Source organism: Corella eumyota, chromosome 1, assembly GCF_963082875.1.
Source record: "Corella eumyota chromosome 1, kaCorEumy4.1, whole genome shotgun sequence".
NCBI classification, from domain to species: Eukaryota; Metazoa; Chordata; class Ascidiacea; order Phlebobranchia; family Corellidae; genus Corella; species Corella eumyota.
The window spans coordinates 15,416,819-15,443,539 of record NC_137490.1 but is presented as its reverse complement, the minus strand read 5'-3'; the positions used below and the strand labels follow the sequence as shown (position 1 = coordinate 15,443,539).

The window sequence follows — 26,721 nt, the reverse complement described above, 5'->3', positions numbered from 1 at the left end:
GTTGCTTGGCAATAAATAGCTTTCTCTTTTATTCAACTCCTCAAGTGCTTTAAAAGCTTACATTTAAACGATACTGTGTGTATATATCATATATAGGTCTATCATGTTTAGTATTTATAAGTTTTAGTTACTCATGTAAAGGTTATTTTGATCTTGTTTTATACTACCATAATAAGGTAAGTGGATTCTTCTTGTAATTTAAAATTTAATAAACACAATTTGTTTTTTTTTACTGATTTGTAATTTGGCACTTTACAATACTTTTTAATTTAATAATCTAGATTTTATTACAGCAATTAAAAGCACGAACCCAAAATAAAATCATTTCGAAATGGAGTGGAAAGCAGATCCTATAAAGCTAAAATGGGCATCAAAATTGTCAGAACTTCTAATTGTTGATGTTGCAGATGTTTTTTGGAAGTTTCTTATTTGTAATATACCCCGGGAATACGAAAAGCAACCAGATTTGAGCTTGGTATGTAAATATTTTACATTTTTGTGATTGTACGTAGATTTTTTATGAAAATGTTTTTAAATAAATAGTAATTTTAGGTGACTGTTCATAGATAGTGACTGTTCTTTATTAATTAAATGGTTATTATCTTGTAGTTTTTAAATAAATATATGACCTTAATCATGGCTTTCAAAATTATTCTAAGCTTCAGTGAAAATTGTTTATATTAGATTTTGGCACAAAACAAGGAATTGTTTGTTCATGTTCGCGACCGGACAAAGGAAATCAATCATGAAATGTTTTCAATATTATATTCGGAGGATGGCACAGATTTTAATCCCGCCAACATAGAATTAAGCTTATTGTATATTTTAATTAGGTATGTTACCATTTATGTATGATTATTTGTAAAAATGAAATAAATTTTTCTTGTTATGCATTTTTTATAATACACATAAATAATTGAATAATTTAAATTTTTACTGATTTGTAATTGTTTAAATTTTAAACAGGTATTTATGTCAAATAAAATCTCCAACTTGGAAATGGTGGTTTGAAAATCCAAGAACCAACCAAACAGCTCCAATATTTAACATTATTCGACTAATGAGGTTTAAGGAAAAAATGAATGGTAGGTCATTTAACTTAAAAATTAATAAATACAATAACTTGTTGTTACATAAGTGAAGAATAACTTTATTTTTTGTATGTTAGATATCTGCAATGATTATAAAATAACCGAAGAAATATTTAACGCATCTTGGAATTATTTGTCGAATTTATTGTCTAACCTCAACCACAAATCAACTGTGAACAAATTTGGAAATCATAACTTAGATACCATGAGAAAAATTGTTGATATAATGGGATGGCAGACAACAGGTCAACAAGAAAGAGATGTGGTTTATTTAAATTTGTTAAGAAGTCGAAAACTTGTGATTGAAGAGGTAATAGTTAAATTTTTTAATATTTAAACTAAATATGAATATCGTTTAATGCTATTGATTGTTATTGAAAAGTCTGATGCTATTGTATTTAATTTTGTTTTATAGGCAAGCCATCCATTTGCACCATTTTTAACATTTATTTCTCAATTTGGTCAAAAAAGGCAACAGTTTTCACCAAAGATAAATCGTGACCTCTGTGTGGATTTCACTTTTAAAAATGAATATAATCTTGATGAAAAAAATGTGAAATTTTTTGTAAATCATAACTATGTTCACGACCCGGTTGCATTTAACGGTGGTTAGTTAATAATAATTTCTTTTTCAATAGGAATAAGACGATTTTATGTAAAAAATATTTGTCATGTTATTTTAGCTAAATTTAAGTTTATATTGCAGAAAATAAAGCTGAACAAGATCAATTATCTTATAAAAAAAAAAATTGTACAAACAAAACTACTGTATTGAATGACAATATGATGTACAATAAGATAGGCCATGAGGTTTACATTGAAGGTTTGTAAAAAAATAATTATTTTGTTCATAGAGCATTTTACTGTTCTTCTAATACAGGTATTTTATTTTAGGTAAAAAAAAACTCTGTGAATGTTTATGCGAGCACTACATACAACACAACAGTTTTATTTGTCCAATACCATCCAAACCAGGTCTTAAATTCCCTATCAATACATCATATCCAAATCTGTCATTACTTGGGCCTGACCCACTTAACATTAATGTTGAATATGTAAAACCAGACGACGAAATCATTTCTGTTGGTAACATACCAGCATTAAAACTTGGCTCTACTGAATTAAAATCGTGGAGGGATGCATTAATTAGTGAAAATTCTATGAGAATAATATTTACTGGTGAACATTCAATTGGAAAAACAACGCTTCTTAGAAAGTTGAGCTATGAATGGGCAACTGAAAGTACAAGTTATCTTCATGATTATCAGTTTGTGTTTTTTGTTGATCTGGAACTGGTGAAAAAAGACAAACCTTATACCAGTTTAAGTGACTGCATTATTGATCAATGTGGTAAGTTATGTATAGAATTTTACTTCGTTGAACACAGTTACTTAACTCATTGCATTACTTTGCCAAAATAAAAATTTATTTTTTTTTTTAGCTAAGCATATCTTATTTTTAATTATTTATTTTTTATTTAAAGTACCTTACTTTATGTATCATCTTTTTAGGATTAATTAGACAAAACAATTTAAAACCTGATGAAATAGAAGATATATTTAAAGTCACTGATGGAGATAACATTTTGTTGCTTTTTGACAACATTGATCAAATGCCTTATGCGAAGTGCGATGCAATGTCAGAAATATCCGATGTTATTTGTGGTAAAAAATGGAAGAAATCTTCCGTGATTATGACAACCACAAACAAATTTTTAAACCAAAAATCATTATTCACGGAGAATCTTTACAAAAATATAAATTATCTTTTCAAGCGCAGTTTATTTAAATGGCAATTCTTCTCTGTTGATGGATTTAAAACCAAAGATGTGTTGTTGTCTGCACAGGGTTATTTTGACAATTACTTAATGAAGAATCGGGATTTGTGTTTCCGTAAATTTAAAAATTATTTGCGAATTTTTCAGCGTGATGTATATACAACAGTCACAACATTGCCGATAGTAACATCACTGCTGTGCGAGACTTGGTTGAATTCTTATTTGGATACAAACAAAGGTAGCCTATTTTATTTTACATTTATAAAATTCTTATTATCTTTATTATTTTAAATATTTTTATTATTTTAAATAGATTTTGTTTTTTGAGTAGACATATAATACCTTATAAACTAAGGCCTTTATCTAATTTTTTTAAATTTTTTATTTAAAGAATCACATGAAAATGACGCGTTATCTTTTTGTGACTTAATCCAGCAACAATTTAACAGGTAGAAAATACATAGTAAAGCGTTTAAATAATTTTTAAACTAAAAATTGTAGCATAATTTAAAAAATTAACATAATTTGAAACAGAATTGTACCAATTTTTATAAATTTGCAAGGGTTTTTAATTATTAACATAATTTGAAACAGAATTGTACCAATTTTTATTAATTTGCAAAGATAAGATTTTACTATATTGTTTTGATAGAATCAAATTAGATTTTGCCACTACTGACAAAAACTTTTTGCAAGAAATTCTGGACAGATCATTATCAGGAAATTTAGGAGAAGTTTATATAGTGACGCCAAACCTAGATTTAGCTGAAAGTTTTATTAAAATGGGAATTCTAAAAGAAGTTAAATATCTTTCACATCCTGAAAAAACTTGTGTTCGATTTTCAAATGCTCTTTATGAGCAATTTACTGCTTCCTGGTAATTTTTTTAAAGTAGAAAAATTTATTTTGGTATTGTTAGTCAGAAAAAGGCTTTTTAGGTAAGTTGTTACCTATTTAATTTAAGCAAGTGCCAATTTTACCGGTTTTAAAAAAATTAATAAAATAAATAATATATACTTAAAATAAACTATTAATCCTAGTTTTGATACAGTTTATTGTAATTATTTTTTAAAAGATTTGAATAAAAATGATTTTTTAGGATCCTTTCGTACCAGCATGATTTACATAAAGTGAATATAGACGAGGTTATACAAAAACATTTATCATCAATATTAGTTGTCATCTATTTGCAACATTTTATACTTTTTTGTTGCTATCAAAATAACAGACTTGGGGACAAAATAATTCAGAGGTTGTCTGAATTAGTAAGCAGTGATGAGCTAGAAAATGAAAAGGGTAATTTATAAAAATTTGTGATAAATTTTTATTTAAAATAAATTAATATCAGATTTATTTTATTCTTAAATTATATACCTAATTAATATTTTTTACTTATTTTTTAAAATTATATATTTTAAAACTCTTTTTACCTTGTTTAGGTGGAGTCTTAGGGGAATCGGTAATAAACCTGTGCATTCAATGTTTTTATGAGATGAAACTAATTACTCATTCTGCTCCCTTAGTTTTTAACTCACATAACAATAATCAAGCAAAGAAAAAATTGATTAAAATGAACTTTACAACTGATGGTGTATTGCACTTTAGTGGAAGTTACCTAAAACTTTCCTCAGTGGATTTTCTTTCTTGTAATAGTAAAGAGGCTTTGTTGTCATTGACAACTAAGTGTAATCCACCATTGAGTAGTTCAGGAACGGTTTTTCCATACCTGAAAGTCAACAATTTTTGGTTTAAATCTCTTTTGCTTTCTTCTTTTGATGGCAAGCATGTAGAATATGTTGCTAAACTGCTCAAAAATTTACCATTTTTGGAAATGCTTAGTTTAACAAATGTATATGGTGTTCAGAACAAACATGTTGCACAATTATGTGATGGTTTATTATCAATGATTCAAAAACCAATTCCGCCAGCTTTACATCATCTTGAATTTACCACCAGGCACTCTTATTGTCAAACCTTTAATATCACTAGTTACAGTAACCTCGGGCAGTGCATAAATCAATTACCTTATTTAGATACACTTAACCTAACAATCAAAAATGGACATTTACTTTTTAGTCTTGTTGAAGGACAACTCGTCATTCCTTTAACGCAAATCAACATGCCAAACTGTGGATTTTCTTCTAACGATTGCAAAAAACTTGCTGGTGTTTTACAGAACCTGATATTTATTAAAACTATTGATTTGTCTTGTAATATGTTGTCAACGGGATTTGAAGAAATGTCTAAACAGTTAGTTTTACTTAAACGACTGAAGGTAGGTTAAGTAGGTGAATAACAAGGTTATTAATTCTACATTATGTTTTAAATATAAAAGTTACAAGTTAAATGTTTATGTTATCCTTTTTTTATGGCAAGCCGGAAAATATTTTACATGTCTTAGTAACATTATTTTTCATAATCTTATAATGTTTTTAAAATTTTTTCAGAAAATAAATTTGTCAAGCAGCTGTTTAACCGCTCAGGGAATAGCTTTGTTATCCGAAACCCTTCGAGATAAATGTCTCCATAACAACATCACTGACATTGATCTTAGTAAAAATGAAATTCAAGATGAAAAAGTGATGCATGATCTCTGTTCCACATTGTCTTCCATGAAAAGCCTAAAATACTTAGATCTTAGCTGTAACTTATTAGGAGATGTTGCAGTTTGTGTTTTATCTAATGGATTTGTAAAGCATCAGCACATAAAACAACTTTTTCTGGACTCTGTGCAAATTGGACCCATTTCCCTCTTATCTTTAACTTATAATTTGGGCGAGTGTTCCAATCTTCAGAAGTTGAGTTTGGCTGGAAATTATTTTAATGAAGATTTACTGCAGTTTGCATCAATTTTTAAAACCAGTAAAGGTATAGTTAATGGTAATGTTTTTGTTGTTTTTTTTATTGCAAGATTAATCCATAATTGTTTTGTTTATATTTAGATGATGGTGGACTAAGGAATTTAAAAAGTTTGAATTTGTCTGGTATACAGTTTGTTTATTGTAGTTAAAATTATACTTGATTTAATAAATTTGATACTGTTTTGAAGACCCATACTTATTGCATGACTTTTTAAGCATATATTAACAAATTTTTAATTTTATACATGTACAACTTTGTTCCAGGAGTAAGTGACTTGGATCCTGTTTTTGTTTCTTCAAAATCTGTTTTAGCATTTATTCGATCTATAACAAATCATAATGCTATACAAACTATTGTCCTACACCACGTTAATATGAAACCACGCGACTCTGTGTTTCTTTTTGATGCATGTGAAAAGCACAAGAGTTTAAATCGGATAGTGTAAGTTTTTTTTACCTAAACATGTCCCTTGTTTTGTGTTACTTCAATAACATTTTGGTAATTATGTTTACTTTGTAGGTTAAGTAAGAAATTGGTAAATTTTTCCGCTGACCAGTCTCAGCATTGGAAAGTATTAGAATTATTGTAAAATTGGTGAGTATTTTATCAGCTTAATGCATTTAATAAAAACAAATATTGCACTACATTGGAGTTTTAAAATTGTGTGTATCCTTTCTTTGTATACCCTACTTGGCGCCCCCCAAAAAATATTGTTATTTTATACAAAACTTTAATTGTTTGTTTTTCATATTTTTGTTAAACCAAATGATATCTTATTAATACACTTTATTTTATTGGTAATTAAGGCAAATTTGGGCAATTTCCATTTGCAATATGCTCTGCAATCACCATAATTCCCGCCCAAGCTTCTTCAGCTGTGTCTTGGATAAACCTTACATAAATAAATTAAAAATAATTAATTTTGTGACTGCCTTTTCAAACATAAGAGCTGACAAATTACATATATAACTCACGCTTCCGGGAGAGTAAATCCGTAGCGGCCCTCGTCTCTTAGTTCAACAGCGAACGAACATGTTATTCTCATTATATCGTATGTATAATCAACTGAACTTCCAGTAGCAAGGTCTAAGTAATGGATTTTTCTTTTATTTATACCACTAACAAAGGGCTTTATTTACCAGTTTGTACAAGTTTACTTACAAATAATGGTGGAAATGGGGCCATAATCGTACAGCTGCCAATGAGCATCGAATATGGCATCAGTACTTTCCATTGCCATGTTAAACTAAATAAATAGTGTTATTACTATTGTGTAAACACAAAATGAGCATTAGATTATATAAAATGTGTTTCCAAACTTTTTTGGCGTTTTAGTTTAATGTAAATGTTTGTAGGTGCTTAAAAATAAACTTACGAGTCTGAATTGGCTTGGACTTTGTTCAAATTTGTAAGCATATGGAAACATCCAATACTGGCCATATGCATGAATATCGATAAATCCTTGAACATTTTTAGCACTCGACATAAGGTTTTTGATATTTTCAACCTCAATCTGAAAAGGGATTAAACGATTCAAAACATTTTTTTATCTTCAATTTATTTGTTATATTAACCGAGTTATAAAAGGCTAAGGACACTTGCGATTTAGCATTTTTATTTAACTTTTGTTAGCGTTTTTTAAAGTTTAAATACTGCTGTGTGCTATGTTGAGCATTGCTGCATGGTTTGGACTTTATATTTTTGTATGTTTAAAGGTATTACCTCAGAAAATGGATGTGGCCCATGGTAAGAATCACTACAAGGATCAGGACTTGCACCTGGCTGCTCTATAAAGGCAGTGACAAATTTCATATTTATTAGCATTTATATTCAATCCATTAGGGAATAAATTTAAACATTAAAAAAAAATCTTATGTTAAAATGTATTTTTTATTTAACTAACCTGACCATTTAATATCCCAATTTCTGTTTGGATCAACTCCGATACAATTGACTTCACCAGGATAATAATCACTTCTAGTCTTTCTCCATAAACGATCCTTAAATTAAATTATTGATAAAACTTTGCTTGATTTATAAAGGTAAATATTAAAAGCAATTATTTTTAATCTGGATTAGAACTAACACCACTCCATGTATATTCGTATCCATCTGGATTTGCAACCGGAATAAAGTAAAAGTCGACATTCCTTAGCACATTTGATTCTGGGCTTAACAATTTTGCTTCAAGCAACTGCAAAAAAAAGTTTAACAAGAAGGCACGATATTTTAATACATAGTTAACAGTGATTGTAAAATAATTTACATAAAAATATGTTATTTTTGGTTGAATTTAGCAAAATGTTTCGTTCAACTTACATATTTAATTGAATGTAAGCAAGTTGCGGGTGATACCCATTCTCTTGAGTGTATACCACAAGTTAATACAAAAACCGGGTTGTCTGAAACACCAGACGTAATCTTAAAGTAAAATTTACAATTGTAGATTTTTTTGGGTTTAAACAATTTTACAATTACTTTACTGGCATGAAATGTATTCATATATTAAACACTTTTAAAATTCAGAAAATTACATTGAGGCCAAATGTTTCTCGCCCTTCAAACGATTGACCGACACTAAAGAGATGTGCATTCTCATATGTTTCATCAATGTTTTTCATCCATTGTACTATCTGGAACAATAAATAATTTTTTACGTAATAGTTTAACTTTTTTTTTAGTATAAAAAAATACTTAAAGTTGAATTGGTATACCTCGTCCAATGTATGGTAAACATTGTAGTCAAAAGTTGCAAGATTCATTTGCTCGGGTCTTGACGAAGTTTGTTCATCAATTGCTGTTTGTAAATCGGCAATGAACACGGTAAAGTCAATCCTGTAATAAAAGAAAAAATAAATTGTCTGAAAAAAACAAAATAAACAGACATATAACCTACTTGTTTCGAGTAAGAAACATTTTTATAGCTGGTAAGTAAATTGCGGGAACGTGAAGGTCCACCGGTCGTAATCCACGTGTTTCTGTCCAGAAATCAACCTCCTTAAAAAATGTTTTTGCTTTGTGTAATAAATATTTTATTTAACCCAATATTTATATTGCCTGATAACTTACATGCCACCTTTTTGGAATACTTTCCAAAACATCGATTTGGAATTCATTTGTTGGAGATATTCTTAAAACTTGATCACTGTACGATATTCAAAGTATTTTTAATTTTGTACAAGATTAAAATTTTGTAGTAAATACAAAATGTATTAGTTCAAACTGGATACTTACTTTTTAAATTTGCGCACGGTCGAAGCCACTGCCACTAAAGCAAAAAGAACTAAAATTACCTTCATCCTTTCTGGTGATCTGGGCGACAAAGGTTTTGTGATACAAAACTATATAGTGAAAATTGCTATGTCAATTTATTTACAAGGGCTGCCACATTGGCAAAAAGAGATGAGAATTTTTCCGTCTGGTGCAAAGGTAAAGGAACAACATGTATGAATAGTCGTTAGTGCAAGTTAGCTAATGCGCCTTGTTTCTATTAATATCCCTGCTTGTTTATCACCTAATATTTAAGATCTTGTTTATTTAGTTACATGAGCATATTTGTGCGATATAAACATTTAAATTTAAAAAAAAAATAAACATTAATGTAATATATTTAGACCAGATTTAGCTCCAACAGTTTAAAAAATGCAGTTCATTAAAATCTGTTTTATTAAAATGGATTTCTAATTGCTGATCAGATTTTTTTGTGTTATTTTTATAACTATCTGCCTTTGTTAGTTGTGCATAAAAGAAACCATTTTCAACAACCATTTTTGTATTCGATTTTTTATTTGTATTTACCAAATACAATTTCCGTATTCGATATTTTGGGCGATCACCATTAGCCCAGCAAATGTTTCTTCCGCAGTTGGTTGAATATACCTTTTTAATAAAAAAATCATATATTGCAAGTCAGAATACCAATAATGGTAAATTGTATAAGTCATATGGTAAAAAATTAAAACACTAAATTAGGTATACCTTTCGGGAAGAGTGAAACCATACAACCCGTTGTCCCTAAGTTCTGCGGCGAACGAACATTTCACTTTAAGTTTCTCATAAACGTAATCCGATGAACTTCCTGATGACTGATCTATGTAAAAACGCATTTTTAAGTTAAGGTAAACTCTAGCAAGCAGAAGGCTTTAGGTAATACTGATAATGTACGAATTTAACTTACATATTACTTCGGAGATTCGACCGTAGGTATAGGTCTTTCCATGTACAGCTCCAATAGCGTTAACACTGTCTAGTGCGATAGATCTCTGTAACAGTTCAAAGTAAACACTGATTTATTTTATAGTTTTACCCCTTTAATAACCTTATTAGCATTTAAAACAACATAAATATAAAAAAAAAATTAAGCTAAAATAAACTTAACTGGGTTATTATTTTTAATATAAAAGTTTGTTTTACTAACCAGATCACTATCATGAATGCTTAGGCCATATGTATAGGCATAGGGGTACATCCAATATTGGTAGTAAGCATGTATATCAATATATCCTTCAACATATGGAAGGCTACCAATCCAGTCTCTTATGTTTCTGACCTCAACCTTAAAATTAATTGTTTTTTAAATGTTTACAAACGTTTAATTTCTTAAAATTATTAAAAAAATTTTTATCTTGCACTTATTTGATAAATAACTACAATTATTATATCGGATAAAACATTAAATAACTTTAAGTCTTATTTAACAAAAAAACATTTTCATTAAAAATTTTGAAATATTTTTTAAAAGACCTCTGAAAATTCTGAGGGTCCGTAAAATGCATCGTTGCATGGACTTGAACTTGCACCTGGTCCTTTAAAACAATAAATTTCAGCTATTGTAGTTTACACTAATAAGCATTTGCGATTTTATAAAAAAAAACCTTTAAATTTTACTTACCCGACCAGTTTATATCCCAATTCCTGTTTGGATCAACTCCAACGCAAAGATTGCTGCTGTACGTACTACGCGTCTTTCTCCACATTCGGTCCTTTATTAAAAAGTAATTTAATTTAAAACTTAAATAGTAAAAAACTAACAATCAAGATTTTATCCTACCCCTTCCCATGTAAATTTGTAACCATCTGGGTTTGAAACTGGAACAAAGTAAAAGTCAACCTCGTTCAGAATATTTCCTCCACTACCTTCTAACAACTAAGATGAAGACAAAAACGATTTTTAAAGATTTTATTGATCGACTAACTCCTTTTAAGGAAGTTTACTTCATACCACAACTTTAACTTACATATTTAATCGAATGAAGACAAGTCGAAGGTCCAACCCACTCCCTAGCATGCAAACCACAAGTAATAACGAAGGCTGGTTTAAAAAAAACACCGTTACTGATCTGAAATCAAGGACAAAATGTTTAAAAAGTTATGCTGCACATTTAATAACATGTTACCTTTAAGCCTCGCATTGGCCGTTCTTCGAAGGTATTTCCCAAATATTCTTCGCTGACCATAGAATATGTACTAATAATGTCATCCATCCACGCGTTTATCTAAATCGATTAAGTATTGAAATTGAGGTTACTTGTTATAAAATATTCTAATTAAATATTTACTTCGTCCAATGTATGGTAAACATTGTAGTCAAAAGTTGCGAGATTCATTTGCTCGGGTCTTGACGAGGTTTGTTCATCAATCGCTGTTTGTAAATCGGCAATAAACACAGTAAAGTCAATTCTGTAATAAAAGAAAACATTTTTTTTAAATATGATAGCTGAAGTCTAAATGTATACCCTACCTGTTTCTGGTCAGAAATATTTTTACACTAGGCAAGTTAATTGCTGGAATATGAATGTCAACTGCTCGTGATCCATGTAAATCTGTCCAATAGTCAATATCCTATAACGTAAAATAGGAATGTGTTAAAACAAACATTTAAGTTACTTTTATACATTTTATGATAACGTTTACTTACAGGCCATTTTTTTTCAAGACCTGCTAGTATTTTGACCTGAGAGTCGCTTGTTGGTGTTATTCTGAGGACTTGATCACTGCGCGAATATAAAATAGTAAAGATTATGTGTTATTAATTTAATAAACTAAATAAAAGTATAAAGGTTTTACAAAACCAACAAAAAAATTTTTAAACGTTTAAAAATAAAACCAAAACTTACTTTTTAAATTGACGAACAGCCGAAGCTACAGTCGCAATAGCAAATAAAACTGCAATTACTTTCATCTTGATGTGAAGATATTTCATATGCTGTACTTAACTAAAAGCTTGCAGGTTTTATAGCCAAGTCAGGGGCAACGCCGGGAAATCATTTTTAAGGATGGGAAGTTAACATCTGAAAGTCATTACTTCATAACTAAATAAATCAATATTCATAACTCTAGTTATTAATATCTGTTATATTTGTAAAAGTTGCGTAATTGTTCGGGCGATGACAATGCATTTTAGCGTTGTTAGGAGAAAACATTTTGTATGTTCTTTAAATGCTTTTTTTAAAACACTGTTAGAACCACATTTTGTTAACTTTATGACGCTAGAAAACATTATTTTAGAATTTTTATTTGTTTTATAAAAAAAAGTTGCCTAAACTTTACCAAACGGATTATTAATTAAATTATGTTAATGTTAATACTTTGTGACGAATAGAAGAACTTTTAATAATATCTTAAACGTTTCACAATATCTACTGTGTGATCCACAATTTTAATGCGGGGTTAGGTTCACTTAATTAATTCAAGTTTATTGCTTGGTTTATTAAACTGTACTTGACCTACTGAACGAAAAGGCTGTGGCTTCTATATTTAAATAGTTTATTAATAAAAAAAGTTAACAAGACTGTTTATTTGTTATTTGTCATTCTAACATTCTCACGCCAGTTTAAGTCAATGCAAAAGGGTATTAAAAAAAATAAATTTAGACTTGATGTTTAAACAAAGGGTATTTTTGTATATCTTTAAAATAGAATGACTTCACATGTATTAAAGGTCACATATTGAAATAGTTCACAATATGAAAGCGCATTTAAAAAAAAACATCAATAATAAAATAAAAGTTTATTAATCAACTACTTGCTTAATTCTATAACACTGCGTTATTCTAAAGGTGTTGTAAAGCTAAAGTTAAGGAGATCCGCTAAAAGATTAAAGAAGAATACATAAATATCAAACAAGGTTTTTTTATATCATCATTTATTTGAGGTTTACCAAGATTCGGATAACTAAATATCTCGCGAGCAATATTATTTCTTATAAATAACCTATCTGTACTTAAAACAACATTTAACGTTTAGTTATAAATAAAATGTTTTTTTGCAAAATTTGTACGCCAAATTATTTTTTTTCCAAATTTTATTGTTTAATTCCTCGCGGTCAAACGGTTAAAGCTACTGCTACTAGAGCAAAACAAACTAAGACTAATTTTATCATTCTGGTGATTTGGTCAACAAATGTTACACAATACAAAACCATATAGTGAAAAGTTAATTTGTTAATAAGAGTCGCCCCGTGGGCAAAAAGGGTGAGAATTTTTCCGTCTGGTGCAAAGGTTTTTCGTCAGGAACAACACTCGTAAATAATTGTTAGTGCAAAAAGGCTTAAACTACTTTTTTTAAAAGTATTTCTACTGGCCTTATACTTATTATTTAAAACCTTGTTTTATAAAGTTTTACGTAGACAAGTTGGTGCGGTATAAATATTTAATACAATGAATTTTGACTAAATGTTTTTCAATGCAACTTTTTTAAATCTTGTTTAAACAGGTTTTTATAAAATAAACTTTAATATAATTTATTAAGAACAGATTTAGTTTCTTTTAACTGTTTTTTTTATTCTGTTAAATTCTTTGTTTAAAACTTGGCCAATATATAAGAACCTATTAGAGTTAATTTGTTTGCAAGAAACCACTTCTATATCGTATTAAAAATCCCAAAGAATCTTGTTATTAATTTACTTTAAAAATTTCTGTTCACTAAAATAAATACCTTACATAGTACAATGAAATTAAATAACAGAAAGTTTAAAGTTGGACACTAAAAATTCTAACATTCTATAATTTTATATTATTTAAACATCTAGGTTTTTAAAAGTTTTTAATTAAATTACACTTAGAGTTTACGCATGACGAAAAAAATTCAACGCCTTCTGTTGTTTTTATTGTGTTAAACTATCTTTCTTTAAATGGCCGAAAATAAAGGAAACAATTTTAAACACTTATTTCTGTATTCGATTTTTTATTTGTATTTACTAAATACAATTTCCGTATTGAATATTTTGAGCAATCACCATTAGTCCAGCAAATGCTTCTTCTGCAGTTGGTTGAATGAACCTTTATATTAAATAGAAATTTATATATTGTATGCCACTATACTAATATTGTTAAATTGATGTAATATGGTAAGGATTTAAACCACTAAATTATAGTTATACCTTTCAGGAAGAGTGAAACCATATAGCCCAGTATCTCTAAGCTCTGCAGCAAAAGAGCATTTCACTCCAAGTGACTCATAAATGAAATCGGTGGAACTTCCCGATGCTTGATCTAGGTGGAAACGCATTTAAACTTAAATATGAACAAAGCCTAAGTTTTAGGTGATATAAATAATGTTGGAGTACAAAATTAACTTACATATCACTTCGGAGATTGGACCGTATTTATAGGACTTTCCATGTACAGATGCAATAGCGTTAACACTTTCGAGTGCGATAGATCTCTGTAAAAGTCCAAAGTCAACACTGATAAATTTCATGGTTTTAACCAACATTTTGATCTTATTTAATTTAAAAAAAATTAATGTTACTTTAACTTACCAGTTCACTATCATGAATGCTTAAGCCATATGTATAGGCATAGGGGTACATCCAATATTGGCTGTAAGCATGTATATCAATGTATCCTTCAACATATGGAAGGCTACCAATCCAGTCTCTTATGTTTCTGACCTCAACCTTAAAATTAATTGTTTTTTAAATGTTTACAAACGTTTAATTTCTTAAAATTATTTAAATTTTTTTATCATGCACTTATTTGATAAATAACAACAATTATTATATCGGATAAAACATTAAATAACTTTAAGTCTTATTTAACACAAAGCAATTTCATTACAAATTTAGAAATATTTTTTGGAAGACCTCTGAAAATTCTGAGGGTCCATAATATGCATCATTGCATGGACTTGAACTCGCACCTGGTCCTGTAAAAAAATAAATTTTAGCTATTTTAGTTTGCGCTAGTAAGCATTTAAGGTGTATATAAAAGCTTTTACATTTTACTTACCGGACCAGTTAGTTCCCCAATTTCTGTTAGGATCGACTCCATCGCAAAAATTGCTGCTGTACGTACTACGCGTCTTTCTCCACATTCGGTCCTTTATTAAACAGTAATTTAATTTAAAAAATCGTTATTTAAATGTAAATTATTAAAAACAAACATTAAAGATTTTATCTTACCCCTTCCCATGTATATTTGTAACCATCTGGATTTGAAACTGGGACGAAGTAAAAGTCAACCTCGTTCAGAATATTTCCTCCACTACCTTCTAACAACTAAAATAACAACAAAAATATTTTTAAAGTGTTTAATCAACGACTAAGGTTTTTTAAGTTAGTTTATTACATAGTACTTCCTTTAACTTACATATTTAACCGAATGGAGGCAAGTCGAAGGTCCAACCCACTCCCTAGCATGCAAACCACAAGTAATAACGAAGGCTGGTTTAAGAAAACCACCATTACTGATCTAAAATCAAGGACAAAATGTTTAAAAAGTTATGCTGCACATTCATTTCCATGTTACCTTTAATCCCCGCATTGGCCGTCCTTCGAAGGTATTTCCCAAATTTTCTGCGCTGGCAAAAGAATATGCACTAATAATGTCATCCATCCACGCGTTTATCTAAATAAATAAAGTATTTAAAATCAAGTAACTCTTTATGAACTAATTTTTATTGTTATTCACCTCGTCCAATGTATGGTAAACATTATAGTCAAAAGTTGCGAGATTCATTTGCTCGGGTCTTGACGAGGTTTGTTCATCAATCGCTGTTTGTAAATCGGCAATAAACACAGTAAACTCAATTCTGTCAAATGAAACACCATTAAAAAAAATATAATAGCTAAGTCTAAACGTATACCCTACCTGTTTCTGGTCAGAAATATTTTAACACTAGGCAAGTTAGCTGCTGGAATATGAATATCAACTGCTCGTGATCCATGTATATCTGTCCAATAGTCAATATCCTATACCATAAAATAGAAATGTGTTAAAACAAACATTTAAGTTAATTTTATATATTTTTCGATAACGTTTACTTACAGGCCATCTTTTTTCAAGACCTTCTAGTATTTTAACTTGGAGGTCGTTATTTGGAGTTATTCTTAAGACTTGATCACTGGGGGAATAAATTATTATAAAAGTTATGTTTTATTCATGTAATAACTTAAATAGAGTTATTAAGGTTTACAAAACCAACAAAAAAATGTTAAACGTTTAAAAAATTAACCAAAACTTACTTTCTAAATTGACGAACAGCCGAAGCTACAGTCGCAATAGCAAATAAAATTGCAATTACCTTCATCTTGATTCAAAGATAAATAAAGTGCTGTGGTCGAACAAGGGCATGTCAGTTATATAGCCCTGACAGGTAATAATTGAAAGGTTGGGAATATTAACATCTGGAAGTCAATTATTTCGTAATTATATTAACCAATATTACGAAATCTTGTTATTAATATCTGTTAATTGTAAAAGTCGTCCACAACATTTATCGTAAAACCTGATGACAACGTATTTATAAGAGTTGTTAGGAGAAAACATTTTAAACATTGTGTTAACAGTAACAATGCTATCTAAAAACACTATAAAAAATCAGTATTTAAACTTTTGTGTTTTTTAAACTAGAAATTTTTTTATTTTTAATCGTTGCTATGAAAAGAGTTGCTGAAACTCCGCCAAACAGTTTTTTTTTTATTAGATTATGTAGCCTAATTATAAATACTCAATGGTGGATATGCGATTTACAAAGTCAAGAAAACAGACGGTAATACGAAATTGGGTTCACTTAAATGAGTCAGGTTTGTTGATTAATTTATTAAAACTGTACCCAACCTTTTAAACGATGAGGTTGTGGCTTCTATATTTAAATTGTTTATTGATACAAAAAGTTACCGAGACATATAGCTGCTTACTTATCATGCTAACTTTCCCACGCTGGTTTACGTCAATGCGGCGAAAGCGTATATAAAAAAAAACAAATTTAGAATAAATGTTCAAACAAATATATTTTAATCTTTTAAAAATAGAATGACGACACGTGTATAGCGGTTAAGTTATCATAAAAATACGTATAGGCAACTAAATTGTATAAAAGATCACATACACAAACCAGTAAAATATTCTTTTTTAAAAAACGTCACGATGTACAAGGTTATTTATTGAAAAAAACACATCAACAAAATAAAAATCCATGAATCCACTACATGCTAAAATTTTAACCTTGCGTCATTGTAAAGTTGTTGTGATACCAAAGTAAAGAAGATTCGTTGAAGGATTGAAGAAGAATATGCAGAAACATCATATGAGGTTTTTTTAACATTAGGCAATTAATTATAAAAATTGCTTTTTTTAACAATATTTACCAATTTTTTTTTAATTTACAAACAAGATACGTTTACTTACATCAAAACGTAAGTAGTGAATGGTTGATATTTTGTTTCGAGGTTGGCATACTAAAAACTTAGTATCCGAAATTGAATAGATCACAAGAGCTGTGTTGTTCATCAGTTTATGTACTTGAGTAATAGGTTTAATTAAAATTTAACAAAATTTTCGTTTAATTTTGTTTATTACAAATGGAGTATATCAGAACACCAAAGGTATGACATTTACGTAAATGTTGCTAACTTATTTTAAATACTTAATAAACTAACAGACTGCCAGATTAATTTCAAATTTTGTAAATCCGCAAAAGTTTGCTTTTTACAAACAGACAGATTTACTTACTGACTTATTAATGTGAAAATTTCAATTTTAATAAAATATAGTGTTAACAATTATTAATAGGCTATTTTTAAATGCATATAGGGGAAAGAGGAATCAAACAGTCTGACAGTACATAACTGACAAATTGTGAGTTTTAAATTATCATTTTTAGGTGGACAATGTTCGCCTGTTAAACAATCATTCACGCAATTCGACAGAAGGAACACTCTACCTCACCGCCACTCACTTAATATTCGTGGATAAGTTGCGAAAAGGTGAGCTATGGATAGTTCACACTCACATTCAAGTGGTTGAAAAACTTAACTTGGTGCAAGCTGGCTCACCATTAAGAATAAGGTAGTAAATTTGTTTAAAAACTAGTTAGTTATAACTTTAGGTTAAATTAATTCCATTTACCTTGTACTATAAAGGTTTTAAGATTAAAAAAATTGTTTATAACAAAAAAGTTTGAAACTTTTAATAATTTACAATTTGGCCAATTTTGTATATAAATTAAGAAGGGTAGCTTGTGAGTTATTATGTTTGTTAATGTTTTTAGATGCAAAAACTTTCAAGTTCTCACTTTTTTAATTGAACAAGAAAGAGATTGTCATGATTTATACTCTTCACTTTTAAAGCTTTCAAAACCGGGTAAGTTTATTTATATTCAAAAATACCATGTTTCTAGCAGTATAATAGCTTAATTTAAAAATGTTGTTGAGAAAATAAATTACCAGTTGAGTTACAATCTTGTTAAAAATTGTATTTACAATTAATTTATTTGCTGATTATTGTGTTGAATTTTACATTCTTAACAAAGAATTTTACATTCTTAACAAAGGATTCTTAACAAAGCGTTTTTAATGATTGGGTTTCATAACATATTGACTCATAACATGAAAAGTGCTCTTAATGCAAATTAGTTTTTTAATGACATATTGCTCAGTTTCCTTGTTATATAAGTTTTATCCCTTATGATCAAATATTTCATGTTTAATAACATTAGTTACTAAAAATCCTGAAATTTGTTATTAAAAATCCTGGAATTTTATGTAAGCTAAAATTAAATATCATTACTGCTGACTTTATAATCGATAAACATAATTAATCACCTAGAAAACTTATTTTTTTGGTTTGTTTTAGTAAAAATGAGTGAACTTTATGCTTTCTCATACAATCCTCGTGAGGAACAGTTATCACAACAAGATGGTTGGGATTTGTTTAGTTTAAATAATCAATTTTTGCAAATGGGTTTGCCAACAAGATATTGGAAACTAACTAGAATCAATAATGAGTTTGGTAAATATTTTTCTATTACTGTTGTTATTTTACATAATTGTTATATTCTGGAATTTCAATAACAAATGTATGTTATAAATGTGTGTTTACCTACATATTATTTTTACACAATAGGATTATGTGACACCTATCCAAAAACATTATGTGTTCCTTCGCTTGCAACTCCGGCCTTAATGTTGGGCAGTGCAGCTTTTAGAAGTAAAAAGAGGTTACCTGTGTTGTCTTATTTACATAAAAATGGATCAGCTATTGTTCGGTAAGTTGACAGTCACAAAAATACTGTTAGTTTTTTTTTTTTATTTCTTGAGGTTTAATAAATTAGTAATTTAGTGCCATTATTGCAATTTTTAGGTATTTAATGAAAAATTTGTGGTTGATTTTTATTACAGTTGCAGTCAACCAATGGCTGGTTTAAACTCGAGATCAATTGAGGATGAGGCTTATGTTGACCTTATTAGAAGATCAAAACCAAATGCAAATGATTTTATGTATATTGTAGACACAAGACCAATGGTAATGCCAATTTTATTTAAAATAGAGCTATAAGAATAAAAGATTTAAATATTGTTATTTATGTTGCATTTAATAATAATGTTATTAGCTAGGCATAACTATTTTTAGGCATATATATATATGTAAATCTTTATTAGAAAAAATTAATTTAAAAAAAAGTTTCTTAAAAGTTTCCTATTTAACACATATGCCGTGTTTCATATTAGTTGTATATATAAACATAACAAATTTTATTATTAATTGTTTTCAATGATTGAAATTTGATTTGTTTATAATGGGTGATTAAGTAGGGTACTTTTTTTGCTGCAAGGTCATTAATTACAATTTTGTTTACTTTTTTAGAATAAAAAAAAGCTTTAACTTGAAAATTATTTTTTCAGATAAATGCAGTTGCCAATAGAGCACAGGGCAAGGGATATGAAAACACTGATTTTTATGAAAATATTAAATATCATTTTCTTGGTATTGATAACATTCATGTGATGAGAACAAGTTTAAATAAAATGCTGGAAGGTTTGTGTAAATAAAATTTTATTTTATAATTTATTGGATGTTCCAAAAAAAAAATTCAAATGTTTTATATTAAACATTACAGCATGTGAAGATTCCAGTTGTAATATGAGTACCTGGTTGGAAGGAATTAATAATAGCGGATGGCTACGACATGTTTTTAATGTTCTACAAGTTTCAAAGTTTATTGCAAATGTAAGGTTAAAGTAAATATATATATAACTTCCTCTCTCTAAAATATTGGTGATACAACTATACATGTAAATTCTTTTAACAAATAACATGTTTTTCAATGAGGGGAAAATTTGCATTTATTTATTTGTGGTAATTTTCATAACAAAAATGTTTTTTTTTTTACTATTTAGGCTGCTGGTGTTGAGAACAGAAGTGTTATAGTTCACTGTAGTGATGGCTGGGACAGAACAGCACAAACTTGTTCCTTAGCTTCGATAATGCTCAACCCTCATTATAGAACAATTGATGGGTTTTTGGCTTTAGTACAGAAAGAATGGATTCATTTCGGTCATAAGTTCACCCATCGGTATTTTTTTTATTTTTTTTTTTTATCTTTCCAATATAAGGTTTTATTTGTTATTTTTTATTACAAATCAAAATTTGTTACCAACCCACTTAAAACACAATACATGGTTAATTTGCCCACGTGTTAATAAACAGGAAATTGGAAAAACATGATTAACCGTGTTAAAGTGTCATACGCATTGTTTTTACGCATTGCCTGTTTGTCTGATTTTGAGTAATAACATAAATTGATTTTTTTAAATGCTGCAATTAAAAAAATCATCAATAAATAGTAGGGTTTAAGTATTAAACATATAAGCAGCTGTTGTACTGCATTGATGTAGAGTTGAATTAAATCTTTAAAAAAAAATTAAATCAAAATAATTACGAAAATGGTAATTTTTTATTTTTTTGCAGGTGTGGACATTTAGACGGCGACAATCGCGAAACATCACCTGTTTTTACTCAGTTTATTGATGCTGTTTGGCAGCTGATGAGGTTGAAGCCGTGTGCGTTTCAATTTAACGAAAAACTTTTGTTCGATTTGCACGATCATGTTTTTTCCTGTCAGTTTGGTACTTTTCTTGGCAACTGTGCAAAAGATAAACAACAACACAAGTAAGTCAAGAGTAATGTTTTATGGATATATTTGAACAAAATGTTTTTTTTCTTACAAAATTACTAAATTAATGTCATACTTTGTATTAGTTTTTCAATAAGTGTCATACTTTGTATTAGTTTTTCAAAACAGAGCCCCTTGTCTTTAAAAAAAACCTTGCCAAACAGATTCAATTTAAAACAAAATATTTTTTTTAGTTTGGTGAGTTTAACTTACTCACTGTGGGGTTGGATGATGAAAAGATCTCAAACTTACAAAAACTCGCTCTACCGAGCTTCAGTTCAGCATCAGGAGGAAAATCAACTTCTCTTCCCTCCCTCCTCTCCACATTTTGTACAATTTTGGCGTTCAATGTATAATAGGTAATGTAGTTATCGTGTATTTAAACAGTTTTGTTTGCAACATTTTTTACCAATGTAATTTTTCTATGCAATATTTGCAATAAAATATAAAAGAACCAACAAAAGATTGACATTGCAGAAAAAATGACAACAAATTTCAAAATAGACCAAATTTGTAATCAACCATTCATTATTAAATTTTAATGTTTTTGTTACAAGATTTGACCAGGGATTACAACCAAGAGAAATGATTGAAGTGGCTGTCAATAGATTAAATGTAGAGTCAGGTGAACTAGCACAAAGTGTCAAGGAACTCAAAATTAGAAGAAATCAACTCAGAAAAAAACTTGGCATGAAAATACCAGAGGAGGATGTGCAATATATATCAGGTAGAGTATGGTGATGAATAGGTTTTCATTTTTTTTACAAATATTAAAATTTAGGATTTTGTGGTATATTCTTTACGTTTTTTTTTTTTTTTTTAATTTGTGCATTTCTACAAATTTCTTTTTATTACTTCTTTGCCAATGTAGACTTACAGAAGCATCAAAGTCCTTATAACTCTCCTAAGTTATCCGCCAAAAAAGATTCAATTCAAACCAACAACATTGATTCTTCTCCTAGTTGTTTGGCTTTAAAACAACTCCAGCAACAGGATAGCAACAATGATGATGTCACTAAGCCAATTAACCCTCAATTAAACCACTCTGGTGTGAGTCCCTCACCTAAACAGGTCAAAAAAGGTATCAGTGCCATTGTTCAACCTGCCGAGTTATTAGTATCTTTTTCGACGAAATGTTTAAGTGATAGTGAGGAATGTAGCAGTGACACACAAGAAAGAAATTCCAAAACTGTAGTTGATGATTCGACAGTTAATAATATTGTCAAATCTGAAGCCAATCCTAGTTTACAAAATTCTGACTCCAATACAACGGAAATTAATTCGGTCCCCACATCCCAATCAACATTTTATGTTTCCGAGTAATTTGAATAAAGGATACCAAATAGCATTTAAATTAGGCAATACATTATTAATATTTAAATTTAAAAAAATAAACATTTCATATGCAAATTAAAATTTTGTCTTAGAAGTACCATTTCGAGTACTGATTTATTTAAATGATAGGGAGATATTTTAAGTTAATATACCTTTTTATTATGTTTAAGAAATTTGTATGATTATGTTCTGATAAGGAAATCTTTTCTTATGTTTTGTTGCTGTGGTTACTTATAGTTTATTTATTGTCCTGATTGAACTTTAATATAACTTGAAATTTGTTTGATCAGTTTCAAGTTCTGATTTTATGTTGTACCAAATTGGTAAATCTACCAAAGTGCACTTGAAATTGTTGTTCCCATAATATATTGTTTTAATTCAGTCGAGAAATATGTGCAAGTACTTAAGGGTCTAAATAATTAATTTTTTTAGTTTTCAACATTTTGGGCGTATTGATTATGTCCAGAGCATATTGTAGTTTTTTTATTGGGGAAAATCATAACAAAATTGTCGTGCAATATATTTTATTACGTATGCGATCAGTATACAATGAAAATGTGATTATACGAAAGTTAATGAATATGATTTGATGATAAACAACAAATTTCGTTAATATGCATTTTCATAAAAAAAAACACAATACCTAATTGAAAGAACAATGAGCAACGAGGTAATATGAAATAAATATTTACAACGATAACATCGTAGAAGCAATGTCGAAAACCAAAGCCAGCTTATCTTTTTAGTGAATAACAAGAATATGTAGGATTTGTTGTCGAAATAATTGAGTTTATTCCAGATAACTATTAAATAGGTTAAATATAAGACAATTGTTTATAATATATTCCAGCTGAAAAGTATATTTTGTCCGGTTGTTTTGAGTTTTAAATTTATGATGTTTGATGATAGTATTGACTCCCATCAGTTGTTCACGATCAACTTGTTAATTTTACTAACAAGTTTAAACAATATCCATACTCCACAATATTTTACAGGCAAGAAATACCTTTTGATATACGTCAACAAGTCAATACGCAAAACACACAATAAAATGAAGTTTGATTATGGTTTGTAACAGATTTAATCTTGGTCCTTCAAACTACAATTTCAACACTACTCGCATCTCTCCGTTTACTGCGGCCACAACCTCCGCTACTACTTCACGTGATTGGAGGTGCTTTAGACATGCATCTAAATATACACTTAGTGGGTTACGTCATTAAGGCTGGTAGGCCAGGGACATGTTTGCGTGCGAAGAAAACCAATGTTAGTTTAAAATAATCTCGAGGATTTCCGGTCAGCACAAGTTTTCCGGTCATTTTGGGCAATTGATTTGTTTATGGCGCCAAAGACATCATTTTGCTAAAACAATATTGTTTTATACTGGGATATTACTCAAATTATTTTGCAAGGACGCAATATTGTAGTGCTAATTATTATGAAATGCTAATAACTTAGAAGAAATTTAAAATTAGCAGTGATTGATATGTTTTGGAGCCAATTCAATAATACTTTTTGTATTTCTGAAAACGCCTCGCGTAGTCTTCAAAATCGACAGACCTTGCAGTAGATAAATTTCCACTTACTTTTATTTCCTTGTCATCGTCATCAGGATAAACTAAAGTGGGAGGAAAATACCAGTTGTCATTTATTTGTTTTTGTTCCGTTCCACCAACGTAATCTTTCTTGTTAAGGCTGCAATAATCGTCTGGTGATTCAGTTTCAAGTTTTGTTTGTATTTTACTTGGGTATAAATTTTTTCGGTTATCAAAATCATCCGATTTTTGAATCCGTTGTGGAATTCTTATAGCAGTTTTGTTGCCATTTATATTTACAAATGGTTTGATTAAGATCGTTTGCCTGGTAGTTTTAACGTCAGCAGTTTTGTTCAAGGAGTGCCCATGGATTGATGAAGTTTTTTCATCGTCGCTGTTTTTAGTTGTAAAATTCCCTGGTGTGCAAACATTCAATCCTGAAGTTAAAATATCACTCCAACTTCTATTAGGTTTATTCGAGTTAACGCTACGTCTAAGGATTTGCTTTTCTTGTAGTTCTTTTTCGCGTTTTTTTCTTCTTGCTGGCGTTCAATCTTTTCAAGTAAAGCCATGATTTGATTTCTAGACCTTATTTGTTGAAAAAAATTTATCCCTTTAATATTTTTATCTTCAAGAAACTGCGAAAACGAAACCAACTCTCTGTTGTTGTTTAAAAACCGAGTGCTAAGAACGTGATTTTTTTCATACCCCGATTTTTCAATAAGAAGATGCTTTATGTAACGTTTGTGCGTTAAACACCACTGTGTTGGCTCTGGCAACTCCAAGGCCATGCAAAACTTTTTTAACATTTTGTAACCAATTTTATTTTCAATTATTTTTTTGGTTGCATGGACGTTCCTGGTTGTGGTAAAATCAAGAGAAAGCTTTAACCAAATACTGCATTGAAAGCCTTGGTGGCTCATCTTGGCTACAACGCGCTGAACATTGTCGCTGGAATCATTTTGCAAGGTTGTAGGAGGCTGATGAGTACTGCCAATTCTACACAGAGACCAATTTTCTAACTTTGACTGGAATCCTTTTATCTTCGGGTGTTTCGAATAGTCAAGAGTTAAAACGTATACCGTTGGACTGAACCTTTCCTTTCTCAGTCGAGTAGCAAATCTACTTTTTGATTTGGAGGCATGCTCGTTTAGTCTATCGATAATCAGATTGGCAGAATTGTTTCTCCAAAAAGATTGGCAAAAGTTGAATATCTCTGCTTCTTCTAGTACGGTTGGATTTTGTTTGTTAAGCAAGCAAGCGATTTTGCCTGGTCCTGAAGTCATGGTTGCGAATTTCTTTAACTAAAACTAAGTAAAAATAATTGTTTCACCAATGTATACTGTTGTTGCACTGGCAGTGTTATCTAGTAAAAGTGGTGTTTAAAAGTGTTTTATGAGGCTAAAGAAATTATAGTCAGTTAAACTCCTATTGTTTTTTATTGCACTCTAGTGGTAAGCAACATGCGTGGGAATATATTAGATTTGGTGGTGTATGTGAGTTCAATTCTTATAAACTCATGTTACACAAATGATAAAGAAGAGCGGAAATCGCTGTTAGTTAGGCCTATATGGAGTTTCATATATCTTTATTTTGAAACATTAATAGGCTTTAAATCTTTTTATTTGTTTTGTAAAAGTAGTGAAAACAACTAGGAAGTTATTAAAATAGAATAACTGAGCGATTCTAGAAAATTTTTAGAATACTTTCTTAAATTTTGAATTTTGTATATTATTGAGTTGAAATTTTTACACCAAATTTGCTATATGTGTATGATAAACTACACTGCATAAATAACAAAGTTAAATATTCTATGCAACCAGTTTTCTGAATGTAGTAAGAGATTCAAATCTTAAAGATTTAATCTTTTATCCATTCCTGGAAACAACTTAATGCACTCAACATTTTCTTTAAAACATTTATATTTTGCAAATAAGGTTTGATAATGCTCACCTCTCTGTAACAAACTTTCCGATCTTCGAGGCCGTACTGGAAAATTTCGTGCAATAGTGAGACTATATATACATACATTTCCTCTCCCAATACAGGAAATACGTTTCACGAAGGTTGCGCAATTTCCTCAGAATTTAAGCGCGATTTTATTTTTTCAAATTTTGGAAGATAACGCGCGACCAAATGTTACCATAAGCGAGGAAATACGTGACTTTATTTAGGAAAACACGCGATCTTCCGGTATACATGTTTGAGTTATTTAAAATAGGCCTTTTTTGCCTTCTTATTTTAATTTTAAATAGACATTTTTTAATAATTAAGTTTTTTTTATTGAACAAAGAACTTTTTTTGATTAAACAAAAGAAAAAAAGAACTAAAATGAATCTAGCAGTAAAAGAAAGGGGCTGCAGCCCAAACAAGAAAGCAATTTAATAAACAAATCTTACTAGTTTGCAAAAATCAAATCTTGGTAGTTTTCATTGTTTTTTGGTACTCCCGGAATCGCTTTGCGTAATTGGATTGAAATTCTTGTGACGTCATTGGCGGGGAATTCCCAGAAGCAAGCATACTATCACGGTCGGGGCTAACTTTCGTGCGTTTTGCAGGGGGGGCTGTTATTTTTTCGATAAGCGTTTCGTCGTCCGATAAGCATTCCCAGTCATCGCTGTTTTTATCTGTTACTTCGTTATTATTCACCTCTTCAGGGTTCAGGTTATTTTCACTGTAATCAAGATCGATTTCGAGGTCATTGTGTGTATCACTGTAAGTAGGTG

General features: G+C 29.4%; 4 protein-coding genes across 4 annotated transcripts; 2 read left to right on the top strand and 2 right to left on the bottom strand.

Annotated features, from left to right (window-relative positions):
* Nucleotides 1-56: 56 nt before the first annotated feature.
* LOC145764097 (NLR family CARD domain-containing protein 4-like) lies at nt 57-7,617 on the top strand. Its single transcript, XM_082575683.1, has 18 exons — nt 57-176; nt 294-475; nt 685-833; nt 967-1,085; nt 1,169-1,401; nt 1,507-1,699; nt 1,798-1,914; nt 1,986-2,441; nt 2,603-3,106; nt 3,260-3,317; nt 3,521-3,745; nt 3,968-4,164; nt 4,308-5,143; nt 5,316-5,736; nt 5,811-5,852; nt 5,994-6,171; nt 6,250-6,324; nt 6,537-7,617. Exons 2-17 carry the CDS (start codon nt 332-334, stop codon nt 6,317-6,319), a joined length of 3,942 nt encoding a protein of 1,313 aa, XP_082431809.1. The 5' UTR covers nt 57-176; nt 294-331; the 3' UTR covers nt 6,320-6,324; nt 6,537-7,617.
* On the bottom strand, nt 6,532-11,911 carry LOC145764216 (uncharacterized). Its single transcript, XM_082575833.1, has 25 exons — nt 11,847-11,911; nt 11,648-11,723; nt 11,471-11,571; nt 11,289-11,409; nt 11,127-11,225; nt 10,968-11,069; nt 10,781-10,876; nt 10,622-10,712; nt 10,474-10,535; nt 10,148-10,285; nt 9,908-9,992; nt 9,709-9,820; nt 9,529-9,609; nt 8,800-8,875; nt 8,627-8,727; nt 8,445-8,565; nt 8,265-8,363; nt 8,050-8,151; nt 7,817-7,924; nt 7,634-7,730; nt 7,453-7,517; nt 7,106-7,243; nt 6,892-6,976; nt 6,705-6,816; nt 6,532-6,622 (listed from the first exon to the last, which is right to left on the bottom strand). Exons 1-25 carry the CDS (start codon nt 11,909-11,911, stop codon nt 6,532-6,534), a joined length of 2,424 nt encoding a protein of 807 aa, XP_082431959.1.
* A 2,015-nt stretch (nt 11,912-13,926) lies between these two features.
* On the bottom strand, nt 13,927-16,259 carry LOC145764210 (carboxypeptidase B-like). Its single transcript, XM_082575820.1, has 13 exons — nt 16,195-16,259; nt 15,998-16,073; nt 15,821-15,921; nt 15,641-15,761; nt 15,479-15,577; nt 15,320-15,421; nt 15,133-15,228; nt 14,960-15,050; nt 14,815-14,876; nt 14,491-14,628; nt 14,309-14,393; nt 14,110-14,221; nt 13,927-14,008 (listed from the first exon to the last, which is right to left on the bottom strand). The coding sequence occupies exons 1-13, from the start codon at nt 16,257-16,259 to the stop codon at nt 13,927-13,929; spliced, it is 1,230 nt and encodes a 409-aa protein (XP_082431946.1).
* Nucleotides 16,260-17,424: 1,165 nt separating this feature from the next.
* LOC145763335 (phosphatidylinositol-3,5-bisphosphate 3-phosphatase MTMR8-like) lies at nt 17,425-23,125 on the top strand. The gene is made up of 13 exons (XM_082574802.1): nt 17,425-17,556; nt 17,835-18,019; nt 18,222-18,313; nt 18,806-18,961; nt 19,076-19,217; nt 19,351-19,474; nt 19,855-19,987; nt 20,070-20,179; nt 20,350-20,525; nt 20,921-21,121; nt 21,320-21,484; nt 21,683-21,852; nt 21,997-23,125. The coding sequence occupies exons 1-13, from the start codon at nt 17,533-17,535 to the stop codon at nt 22,446-22,448; spliced, it is 2,130 nt and encodes a 709-aa protein (XP_082430928.1). The 5' UTR covers nt 17,425-17,532; the 3' UTR covers nt 22,449-23,125.
* Nucleotides 23,126-26,721: the final 3,596 nt, after the last annotated feature.

Excerpts from the sequence above, each read along its gene's own strand:
- LOC145764216 (XM_082575833.1), bottom strand. The coding sequence starts at position 11,911 with ATGAAAGTAATTGCAGTTTTATTTGCTATTGCGACTGTAGCTTCGGCT. Across the intron at positions 7,518-7,633 it reads TTGGGATATTAAATGGTCAG|AGCAGCCAGGTGCAAGTCCT; the intron begins GTTAGTTAAATA and ends CTGCCTTTATAG. Across the intron at positions 6,623-6,704 it reads GGATTTACTCTCCCGGAAGC|GTTTATCCAAGACACAGCTG; the intron begins GTGAGTTATATA and ends TATTTATGTAAG.
- LOC145764210 (XM_082575820.1), bottom strand. The coding sequence starts at position 16,259 with ATGAAGGTAATTGCAATTTTATTTGCTATTGCGACTGTAGCTTCGGCT. Across the intron at positions 15,422-15,478 it reads GGCCAATGCGGGGATTAAAG|ATCAGTAATGGTGGTTTTCT; the intron begins GTAACATGGAAA and ends CCTTGATTTTAG. Across the intron at positions 14,394-14,490 it reads GCATTCATGATAGTGAACTG|AGATCTATCGCACTCGAAAG; the intron begins GTAAGTTAAAGT and ends GGACTTTTACAG.
- LOC145764097 (XM_082575683.1), top strand. The coding sequence starts at position 332 with ATGGAGTGGAAAGCAGATCCTATAAAGCTAAAATGGGCATCAAAATTG. Across the intron at positions 1,086-1,168 it reads GTTTAAGGAAAAAATGAATG|ATATCTGCAATGATTATAAA; the intron begins GTAGGTCATTTA and ends TTTGTATGTTAG. Across the intron at positions 5,144-5,315 it reads TTTTACTTAAACGACTGAAG|AAAATAAATTTGTCAAGCAG; the intron begins GTAGGTTAAGTA and ends AAATTTTTTCAG.
- LOC145763335 (XM_082574802.1), top strand. The coding sequence starts at position 17,533 with ATGGAGTATATCAGAACACCAAAG. Across the intron at positions 21,122-21,319 it reads AAAGATAAACAACAACACAA|TTTGGTGAGTTTAACTTACT; the intron begins GTAAGTCAAGAG and ends TATTTTTTTTAG. Across the intron at positions 21,485-21,682 it reads TGGCGTTCAATGTATAATAG|ATTTGACCAGGGATTACAAC; the intron begins GTAATGTAGTTA and ends TTTTGTTACAAG.